The sequence below is a fragment of the Podarcis vaucheri genome (genome assembly GCF_965113315.1).
Source record: "Podarcis vaucheri genome assembly, chromosome: 10".
Lineage (NCBI taxonomy): Eukaryota > Metazoa > Chordata > Lepidosauria > Squamata > Lacertidae > Podarcis > Podarcis vaucheri.
In genome coordinates this window covers 29,348,318-29,360,284 of record NC_138748.1, presented here as the reverse complement: position 1 = coordinate 29,360,284, position 11,967 = coordinate 29,348,318, and the positions used below count along the sequence as shown (strand labels likewise).

Sequence of the window (11,967 nt, the reverse complement as noted above, 5' to 3'; positions counted from 1 at the left end):
GTAAAGAGGGATGAGCATTTTTATTTTAGTTAGTTCATAAAATTCATACACTGTTTGATCATTCAAAAGCTCAAAGCGTATGAAAGTTTACAGATGAAATGAATGGAAAGCACTGGTGTACTGCAGTTAATTAGCACATTTCCTTTTTAAAGAACAGATTTATTTACATGTGTGGTTGGATTTTGTAAAAAAAACTACCAGGTAGCTTAAAGGTAAAGGTAAAGGGACCCCTGACCATTAGGTCCAGTCATGGCCGACTCTGGGGTTGCGGCGCTCATCTCGCTTTATTGGCCGAGGGAGCCGGCATACAGCACGACTAAGCCGCTTCTGGCGAACCAGAGCAGCACACGGAAACACCGTTTACCTTCCCGCTGGAGTGGTACCTATTTATCTACTTGCACTTTGACGTGCTTTTGAACTGCTAGGTTGGCAGAAGCTGGGACAGAGCAACCGGAGCTCACCCCGTTGCGGGGATTCGAACTGCCGACCTTCTGATCGGCAAGTCCTAGGCTCTGTGGTTTAACCCACAGCGCCACCCATGTCCCTAGTAGCTTGAGGAATGTTAAATCATATAATCATTTATGCAATTATTGTTATTTGAGTACCTAAGGGTGGAGATAGTATACAGATGACAGTTCTTCAGAATTCATAGTGGTGCCACAGAACCGTTATTGCTTTTGGCATCATGTGAACTGCAAGGTTACACTAGAAATTTGAATCTGAAATCTGTTTCCAGGCCTGTTTAACTGTGAAGGCTTATAAAGAATCCTGGGAATGGCAGCTCTATGTAGGGCTAAGGACTTTCTAGCAGAAATCTCTTTTGCAATGACAAATTCCAGTATTCAGAGGAAATAATGGCAGTTACATTGGTTCGCAGTGGACTGCTATAATTGATATTGCTTCAAAACAATGGAGGAACAATTCAGGAACAATGGAGGATGACAGATACAAATGTCCACACAATGAACAATGGCAGCTCTAACATATTATCTTCAGTGCTCTTAAAAAACCCTCACACAGCAACTACGTATATTGTCTGTGTGCCACTGCCTGAGATTCTTTAGGAATCTGTTGTGGAATCTATTTTAGGTGCTCTTAGGTTACAATTCAGAGATGAAGATTTCAATAAGGTATTATTAGTCTAGAGAAAAGGACCAGGAAATTATATAGGATGAACGAGATGATTTCAAAAGTGGATTAATGGAAACAGAATACGATTCAGGCACCCCGGTCATTTGAGGGCAAATAACACACATTTTTGTTCATCAGCTCGGAACAGAAAGATGATCCAGGTTATTGATTTGTAGCTGATTGCCACTTTGTGATCTGTGTGATTATGTGAGTGCCCAGAAGGCAATTTCTGGATATTTTAGTTGAAGCATTTTCAGCGGCTGGATGTAAAGACATATTGCTATCCTTCTGCACCATAGAGGCTGGTGGAGCAACTGCTCACCTGGCTTTCCAATGCTATGCATCACTGCAAGGCAGAGAGGAGCTTGGCATGGCATGGGGGCGGCAAAGGGAGAGTCTAATTGGCTCCTCAACTGTGTCCACACCTTGCTGAGCTCTCAGCTGCCTTGCCCCACTCCCTTCCAGTAACCAGCAGCAATTCATGGTGTTGGGAAGTTAGGTGTCAGGGATTGGACTCAAGAGGGCAAGATGGAGGAGGAATGGTGGAGATCCGCCCCCTTCTCCGGACCCTGCAGGAGAAGAGGAATGCAGCATTGATATACAGCAGAGGTTTGAGGAAGGTCACAGCTCAGAGACAGAAGAACAGAAGAGTTGGGAAGTATTAGAAGAAGGGGAGAGGAGACAGAGGCAGGGCAGCCAGCTGACACATTGTCACTGGAGAATATTTCTGACCCCCCTTCTTCCAGAACTCATTGTTTGTTAAGAGTGCAGAAACAAAGGACTCAGAGACAATTGGCCACGAGCGGCCACCATAAAGGGAGGTGCTGTTGCTAGGAAGGAGGGAGGAGCAACGCCATTGTCAGGGCTTGCTGCGTTCTTTTGTCTCTCGCTATTATGAATGAATACACTCATTAAAAAGGACCCTACCTTGTTTTCTCTGCTCTTGCTGCAACCGGGGGAGGAAAAGCTTTCCCTAACATGGACAGACAAAGGTATCCCAAACAAGCTTATTCTGATACAGTTATACTAAGAAAAAATCCAGTTTAGCACCTACAACAGAAGTTCCTTAACATCAGAAACTTCAATGAGGACAAGAGAGCAGGATGGTATTCTAACCATCCAAGACCCTGTGTCACTGACCTTAAGGTGGCCATATGGGTATAAAAGAACTCCAGAGTGAGACTGCAGTGAGAAGCTGTTCAATGGCATTACTTGTGGGCTTAATTGGCTAAACCTGGTGTTCTCTTGTGTACAGTGGTAACTTGGGTTACATACGCTTCAGGTTACACACTCTGCTAACCCAGAAATAGTATCTCGTGTTAAGAACTTTGCTTCAGGATGAGAACAGAAATTGTGTTTCGGCGGCGCGGCGGCAGCAGAAGGCCCCATTACTAAAGTGGTGCTTCAGGTTAAGAACGGACCTCCGGAATGAATTAAGTACTTAACCCGAGGTACCACTGTACTTATTATGGGTCTCACCCACAGGTTGCTTAAAAATCACTCCACACAATGACTGTCTCCACTTGACCGGCTGCTCAGTGCATCACTATGTCCATCAGGCAATTTTGGCCAGCCCACCGCACAGAGTCCTATCTTAACACAGAGAAAAATATGGCGAAATGGTACGCAGTTGTCCTGGTCCTCACTGCTGGATGAAGAACTCGAACTCCCAATCTGGTTTCTGCCAAAGGTTTTTTTTGCATAAATCAGATTGGTACATGGGTAAGGCACAGGTTACAAGATGCAACAGGTACATGAGAGGCACATGGCTAAGCACAACAAAGGCATTGACTAAACAAGCAATATGTCCCCCTGCATCTTCCTTTTGAAGAGTGAGGGTGGGCACAGCGTTAGTGTGTCAAGTGGCACTTCCCAAGAGATATTTCACTGCATGGCCACAGAGCTCCTCTGGGCAGTTTAAAAAGTTACCATATTTTTTGCACCATAACACTCACTTTTTTCCTCCTAAAAAGTAAGGGGAAATGTCTTTGCTTGTTATGGAGGGAATGCCTACGGGTGGCATGCCTACGGATTTTCCTCCTCTAAAAACTACGTGCGTGCTATGGTCTGGTGCGTGTTATAGAGCGAAAAATACGGTAAATACATTAAAAAAGAAGAAAGATGAAGCCCTCAGACCACCTTGTAAGTATAGTATGGACCAGATATGCTGTTGGGTCTATTGATTGTGTGGCTCATTCCACAGATCAACCATCTGTTCCATGCACTGGTCACGAGGGGGCAAAAAGAGGAGGTTTGCTCCAAAATGCAGAATTCTCTCCATCCCTACCTCACACTACAGTTGGGTGAATATCTCAGTTTTGGTTTCTCTCAGTTTCTCATGTGTCCTACATATCCACTTCTCATGAATATTTATTTTGGTGCATAGTTCTCATAATACAATTTTTGTATGCAATATTGCCTAACGTACAGATTTTTGCAAAGCAAATTTCCCAAATAGTTTTGGTTCTAGTTGCAGAAACGTGGCATATTATGTTATCTCAAAGTCCATTGTGTGGGATTCAGTCCTACTCTCATGGGACTATGTGGATAATAGATTTTCCCAGATGTCCTTAATGTATAATGTGATTTCAATGAAATAAGTTTGCTCATAAAATGGGACTTCCCCCCTCCCCCATGCATTCTCCCCAGATAAGCTCCAGGGGCTTGGAGGACCCCTAGAACAGAATTAGGGGGAGTGTGGGGAGATAAGAGGGGGAGAATGTTTCATTGCACAAGCAGAAATCCTTGTGAAGATGGAATATTGATATAATGGACTTTGGAAAGAACCCTATGATAATTATTTTTTATCATCCATAAGGCAGAGATGAAAGGCAGATATATCCTTTTTGGTATTTTCTTTTGATAATAATTATCTTTTTGGTCTTATCTTTTAATAATGATGAGTGCAGCATTAATCAATACTAAAAAAAAAGGAAGACAAGTGACATGCCTGTCAAAATGACCCATTAACCATATGCAATTGTTTCTTTGTTTTCTGATGGTTTGCAAAAAAATTGCACATCTGAGTCACTAACACATACGCTTTGCAATATTACACTTTGAATCTGAATTTCCTGTCTTGCTCGTCCCCTCACCACAAAGTTTTAAAGCAGTTTCAGGGTAGTGTGCATAGGGTTTCCTTTAAAATGGGGTGGGGGCTGATGTGGAAATTCTCCTGTGTCCTCTTGGTGGTGTGGGCACGCTTTCGAGGGATCCTTGAAGAACCATAGGTTGGACACGTAGCTAATCATTCATCATGGGGAACCTAGTCATTTAAAGGAAACTTTAAACACTACAATCCCACAAACCAAGCCTATTAATAAACACCAGACACGCCTCCTATCTAACACCATCTCCTGAAATGTGTGAAAAGTGCATAAAAATGTTCAGCGGCCAGGTATAAATATCACCACCCAGAGTGGCTAAGATCAAACTGGAAAGTGCCGTTGACAACCAAGTTAGTCTACTCCAGTGGGGCTGACATCCAAACATATAACAAAGCAGCATTTCCATTTTGAGTCAAGAACCATGGTTTGGAAGATTTGCCTGTTCCTCTTTCTGGCTATTAGTTATTCTGATGGACATGTCCCCTCTGGGCCACTTTTTGAAAGCATGAAAGAACATATAAGCAAGCTGCAGAGAGAATTTGTAAGTATAACTTCTGATAATCTTATTGTCTTTTCTTCATTTGCCTATACTCTGGTTTATTTGAGGAGGCCAATATTCTTGGGCAGAGAGCTAAGACCTGGTTTTATGACACTATGTGTCATTCATTTTGTAATCTTTTTGTATTTTACCGATTTTGGTGATTCTTGTAAAGTTGCAGGGAAGTTTCTTCCATTGCCTTCACAAGAGAATGTGAAATATCCTCGGTGTTTTATAAGACCAGACAATTTAGTATCAGTCATCAGCCTGACATGTACAGCTGGTACAAATCTATGTGTGGTTTTCTTTATAATGAATCGTTCAGGAATAGGAATCGACTAGATGGAGGGGACGCGGGTGGCGCTGTGGGCTAAAGCCTCAACGCCTAGGGCTTGCCGATCGAAAGGTCGGCGGTTCGAATCCCCGCAGCAGGGTGCGCTCCCGCTGCTCGGTCCCAGCGCCTGCCCACCTAGCAGTTCGAAAGCACCCCCGGGGGCAAGTAGATAAATAGGTACCGCTTACCAAGCGGGAAGGTAAACGGCGTTCCGTGTGCGGCTCTGGCTCGCCAGAGCAGCGATGTCACGCTGGCCACGTGACCCGGAAGTGTCCCCGGACAGCGCTGGCCCCCGGCCAATAGATGTGAGATGGGCGCACAAACCCCACAGTCTGTCAAGACTGGCCCGTTCGGGCAGGGGTACCTTTACCTTTAGATGGAGTGGGCGAGCACAACCAGTCACTTGCCGCCCAAAACATATTTCATTCCTTCAGCCCTCAAAGAACCAGTCACCTCTCCTATGACTAGCCCAAGATAATCACAACAGCTTTCTTAGCACAGCTTCATATCTATCGAGTGCTTTTCACTGTGACGTTAAACAATGCAAAACTGAATTCCTCATGGGAATATATTTTTCTAAATATTATATTAATTATGATGGTTGTTGCTGCTGCTGCTTTTATTGCTTATTTAATTTAAAATGTGCCCCTCCCCATAAAGTCCAGGGTGCATATATATCCGTGTGAGGGTTCCCCCTCCCCATTATGGATCCCAAGGGCCTTCAAAACCCGAGGGATTCTTGTGCCTTTGGGGAGATGTCGACTGGTGATCTCTCCATTCAGATGAGTTTAGAGCCTTTCCCATCCTCAAATCCCTCCTGAGATCTGCTTATCTAAGCAGTTTTGCTTCCCCATTAATCCCTCTTTCTTCAGTTACATCGGTCGCCTCTCCTTTCCTCCTCTTCTTGACTCACTCGGGATAGCAAACCTCAGAGTTGCTGCCTTTTCCTTCCTTCTATGTTGCTGTGACAAGCCTCACCATAGTCTAAGCTCTTGACTCTTTGGCTACCGCTCCTTCTTCGTACTTGCTCTCTCCTGACTTGGAGCCCGTTGTAAATGTATTGCCTGTCACACCTTTACCCTCTGTTTGGTCGAGCATCTCTCCACAGCGGTCGATACAAGCTTGTCAGTTCTGTTATTCAAGTTTTATAACGTTATAATAGGTGTCCATCTTGGCTGAGACACACGGTACTTAAAAAAAGAAGGAAGATTGTCAGTTTGGTGAATTTATGTGTTAAATGTAGAAGATATTCAAGTGAAAATAACTCATGCACATTTAGTCCGACAGAATGTGTTTGTTGCTCTAGGGCAGTACTCACTAAGCTAACCTTCTCCAGATGTTTCAGACTACAATGTTGGAAGCCACCCAGAGTGGCTGGGGCAACCCAGTCAGATGGGAGGGGTATTATTATTATTATTATTAAGCATGGGCAATGAGCAAAATTATGGGGACTGTTGTCCAAAACATTTAGAAGGCATCAGGAGAGGGGAGACTGCTCCTGGGTAAAGATCTGGGGTGTACGTGGAAGTGAAAGCAGAGTATACACAGTCTTTCTAACCTGAAACCTATAAGTCCAGCCCTGCTGAGGAAATTTGCTTTAAAGTTATCTTTGAAGTGAATCAGATGATTCAAACCTGGGGCAGGGGGACAATTTAAATGCCACTTAATTACAACAGTCTTAATTACAAGAATCTCAAAGCAGTGTACAAGTAGTTTAATAATAATAATGATGATGATGATGATGATGATGATGTTAAAATGATGAAATCAGAATTTTGTTGAAATGCCTGCTGAAATAAAACAAGTCTTCAGTAGGCGCCTGAATGTTCAACAGGGAGGGGGCATGTCTAATACACTGCTTCTGTAGATACCATAGCAGTCAACTCCTAGGGACCGAGGGGTCGTCATCCCCCCCAATAAAATATTTGAGGGGGCCGGGATTCCCAAAGTTGATAGGCATGTATGCCATTCAAATGGTGTGTGTGCACCATATCATGTGGGTGATCATGTGTTGCCTGTGCCCCCCCCCAATATTTTATTCAAGTTGGCACCCATGGTGGATATGAGCCGTACATCTGGGCCTCAGCCATGTGACTAAGGAGGAAAAATGCTGGAGCTGAGCCTGAATGTTCATGGCCCAGACTGAATAATGCTACATGTTTGGTTGAGACATTTGCGTTTTGTATTGCAGAACACCAGTCAGCCTGATGTTGCCGAGGGTGGCGCTATTTTCAGGACTCATCTGAAGAACGCTCTATGGTCACAGGTAATTGTCTCAGTTTGTGTAAATATTTGGACAGGTTTCGTACAACACCAATCACCTGACGTGAAATGGCAGTTGCTGCCTAGCAGTTGCCCTCGGACTATTAACTCTCCACTCCACCCTCACATGGACTATATCACCATTCTCTAACCCAGTGCCCTCCAGATTTCTTGAACTACAACTCCCAGAAGCCCCCAGATTGAGGAAGGCTAGACAATATCACCAGACAGCTTTGTAGATCAGGCATACTGTTTACATTCTCTTTCATAATGAGATAAGTAAACTAAAAGTGAAAGGTGGAAATCTATCACTTTTACTGGAGTGCTTCTGGCGCTATCAGGAGAAACCCTCAAGAAGCCGTTCTTGTTTCAAAAGGGAGCTCACCACTGCTTTGGCTTTTGCCAAATGGCTGACTCAAGCTATAACAACACTAATGCCAACAATGGTCGTAAGAAAATCTGGTTGCTTGAAAGTTCTGAGGGCCTTCATTATTAACATTCAGAAGGAATTTAAGAACATTCCAGATACAGTTCCTGGAAACCTTGACCTTAGTACATCTGAAGATATGTTATTGATTGTCAATGTTTTTAGGGGCTCTTAATATTTTAATAAGTTTTGAGATGCCCTTAAAGTTTTCAAATGCTTTTATTTGTTTTATTTTTAATTGTATCATCTTAGTGCCTTGTTTGGTGCCCTGGGCAATTTTGGAAGGAAGAACAGGAGATAAATGTTATGTAATAATTTTCCATATTTCTGTTATTGGGAAATGTTACTAATCCATTCTCTCTCTCTCTCTTTGGGGCTGGTTTTCTGGCAGGCCCATGAAAGAAAGATCTTGCTCGCTCAGATGATTTCCAAATACTGGGACCTGTTGACTAATCTGAACAGCACTCAAAATCCAAAGGACGTCAGGAGTTTGGTAGAAGTCCTGCAAGTCTATAAAGAGAGTTACAGCGAAAGCTTGAAAAAAGCAAAAGATCTAATTGAGATAGCAAAACTTCCGGTAACATTGCATTCTTCCTTTTGCTTATGTCACTGAATATAACGTCTGTCTATCTGAGGGATATGTGGCTCACTCTATGCTATTGAAGGATGGACTGATGGGTTACACACTGGGATCAATCAATCAATTAATTAAATCATTAAATTTATATCCTGCCCTTCCTCCCAAAGGAGGATGGGTGTGCTGTGAAGTGGTAGTGACTAAAAAGGAAAGAGATGTTGGTCATAGAATCATAGAATGTAGATTTGGAAGGGACTCTGAAGGTCACTTGGTCCAATCCCAGCAATGAGGCATCTCAACTAGATCATACATGGTGGGTGGTCTTGGTGGATTTTCTGTAACACCCTCTGGTGTCACATTTTAATAACGCATCACAAACGTTCAAAGTAGGATGTCATGTGCCCATATAGTTATCAAAACCCTTCCTTCATGTTAAAAACCATGAGTGTAGCTCCACCCACTGTATAGAGTTCTGGCCACCACTTCTAAGAAGGTTATTCTGTGAACGGGAAATGTGCAGAAAAGGGCAATTAAAACATTCAAGGGATTGGAGAACTTTTCCTATGGGGAAAGTGTATTTAAAAATTGGTTTTTTTAGTTTAGAAAGTGGGGGAACCCCACTGCCTTCATGTCCTACTTGTGGACTTCATTGAAGCCAATGGTTCGCCCCTGTGGAAACCAGGATGCTGGACTAAAGGAATCTTTGGGCAGAAGCTTCAACAGGTCAATGGTTTGGGCCAACAGTCTTGCTGATGCATTGCATTCGGAAAATCTCCTCTGCCACCAATAACGTCACATTGAAAAACACAGGCGTTTCTTACCATCTATTAGGAATGCAATGCAGCTCATCACACAATTATATGTTACCAGATAATTTGAAACAATAGGGAACATGAGGATATTCACCTGAGGTCAAGTCTGACCACAGCAGGGTTGCCACACAGGTCAAAGTCAGAATCTGTGGGTGAACGTAGCAGTGCTGATGTTTGCACATAATGTATTTATTAAAAAAGTTAACTTGACCTTCCTCGAAAATAGCTCAGTTAGGCAAACAAAGCTGTAGCCAGGCAGTTTTCACTCCACGTGCTCATCAAGCCCAGGCCCGCTCAACTTCTGGTTCATCACAGAAAGCCCCACCATGTAATTCTTAGTACTGCTCAAGTTGGGTTGTCATATTTTGAAGAGCAAAAAAGAGGATGCTGTGACGACTTTCATTTTAAATACTCCTACTATATGTAGGCTATAGAAGCTGTGATATATTGCTGAGGGGAGCAGGAGAAGAGAAGAGAAGAGGAAAGCAAGTCCTCAGCCACCAGTTATGTCTATGTCTCACCCAGAAAGTATAGCCAGGGAGATTTTGGCAAATTTAGAAAATCCACCCGGACAGAAATTTTAGCCCTGAAAAAGAGGACGTGTCCTAGAAAAAGAGGACACATGGCAACCCTCGTAAGTCTGACTGGTGTTGGGGGGAGGAAGTAGATGCTACATGAAAGGAGCATGAAATGAGGAATTACCGTACTTTTCTGTGTATAAGACTAGGTCCCCCCCCTAAAAAACAATGTCAAAAATTAGGGGGCGTTTTATACATGGATAGTGCCGAGAGTAGATTGGCAAGTCCCCCAAAATAGGGGGCATCTTATACATGGGGCGTCTTATAGACAGAAAAATACAGTATATCCCTTGCATAAGTAGGCATTGAAAGCTAAGCAAGTCCAGATTTTTATTTGGTACCAGTCATGGGTCCACAGGAAGTTAAATCATGTTTTCTAGCCAGTCAGTGTTTTCTAGCTGGTTTCACAAACAGACAGTGTTGTTGTCTTCATTGTTAAATGCTACAAGGATATTGTCAATCAAGTTGTGGGGGGGGGGGGGTGACCAGTCAATGTCATTTAATGAGTGGTATGTTGGAATTAGACTGCTTAGATCTAGGGTGACATTTCTGCTCAGCCATAATAATTACTGGACTTTGGGCCAGCTACTGCCTCATACGCCTTCCTATCTTGGGGAAAACGGTGGGGGAGGGGCCCTGCATGCCACCTTGGGATAGCCAATGTGATGCCTTCCAGATGTTGCTGGACTACAACTCCCATTATCCCTGCCCCATTGCTCACTGGGGCTGATGGGATCTGTAGAGCACCATATTGGCCGCCCCTGTTATAGAGGAAGGGAGGAGTAAAACCCAGACAAATAATAAAGGGTAGGTCATTGACCCCTATTCAATAATTCACATGTATTACTCTATTGTGTACAGTGGTACCTCGGGTTACATACGCTTCAGGTTACATACGCTTCAGGTTACAGACCCCACTAACCCAGAAATAGTGCTTCAGGTTAAGAACTTTGCTTCAGGATGAGAACAGAAATCGTGCTCCGGCGGTGCAGCGGCAGCAGGGGGCCCCATTAGCTAAAGTGGTGCTTCAGGTTAAGAACAGTTTCAGGTTAAGTACGGACCTCCGGAACGAATTAAGTACTTAACCTGAGGTACCACTGTATTTGCATTTGTCCCCTTCATTTCCGTGAGGGTGATGGGACCCTACGAACGATGCATAATTATTTTGCTTTCTTAGATTGTGTTATTATTATTTGACTGAAATGACTGAGAAGGGGCTTACAAACAAGGGAGCTCCATATTTGCATTGTTGGCATTTGAGTTTGTCTTTCTGCCATTCACAGGCTTTCTGGAATGTTATTACATTATTTTTTTAAAGTGCCATTTCTCCAGTAAATATATACGGAGCATAATTCCCTGCGAACTGTTAAGCTAATGCATTTTTGTCATTTTAATCAGATGGATAATGTGAAAATCCAGCGCAAGGCAATCACTGAATTTTACGACGTCATGTTGGAGGTGAACAAAGAGGAAGTTAAAAGAAAGAGGAGAAGTCGAAGGCACAACCCCAGCGTCCCGATGCGATACAAACCAAATCCCAGAGGCTAGCCTTGTTTTTCTACAGAGAGCTCCTTTTAATATATATAAAAAACTATTTATTTATATTTAACAGTTTAAAATAATTATTTATAAATGCCAATTTTGTAAAAAAAAAAAACACACACACAAATCAGCATCTGATTTGAAGTATTTATAATTCATGTTATGTAATAAATTAATAGAACTGAATTCCTATTTATCTTCTGATATTTGTTAACAGGGTCAGTTAGAACCTGTCCAGAGTTTACTTGGCATCTTCCATGGAGTGCATATAAATTATTTAATTAAAGAAAATATTATTCTGTTTCCAAAGTGTCAAGTGTTGTTGTTGTTGTTGTTGTTTTGGCAACTGAGGATCACAAAGAGACTGGAGAAAGAAATTAGTTTTATTATTGCTTCCCCATTGGGAAATGGGCTTCCATGTTCACTTCGGTGGCAGAGGCAATTCTCCACAGCCATCTCCTTGGGTGTGCAGAGCTGCCCCATCAGGGCAGTGAGAAGGACGTCTTTGCAAGTGGGGTGGGAGTCTGAGCCAGAGGGAGCCCTTCTGCTCATAAGGAATCACGGGAAGAACTGAAAATAAGGACATCCATCCCCATGCTTATATTTTAATTCAAGTCTTTCTGTCCAAGGCTGATTGTGAATAGAGTTGATGGCAGGGC

The 11,967-nt window shown here is 43.0% G+C and overlaps 1 protein-coding gene across 1 annotated transcript; it reads left to right on the top strand.

Moving 5' to 3' along the window:
• The first annotated feature begins 4,590 nt into the window (after positions 1–4,590).
• On the top strand, positions 4,591–11,617 carry IFNG (interferon gamma). The gene is made up of 4 exons (XM_082239907.1): positions 4,591–4,779; positions 7,302–7,376; positions 8,191–8,376; positions 11,165–11,617. Exons 1-4 carry the CDS (start codon positions 4,660–4,662, stop codon positions 11,312–11,314), a joined length of 531 nt encoding a protein of 176 aa, XP_082096033.1. The 5' UTR covers positions 4,591–4,659; the 3' UTR covers positions 11,315–11,617.
• Positions 11,618–11,967: the final 350 nt, after the last annotated feature.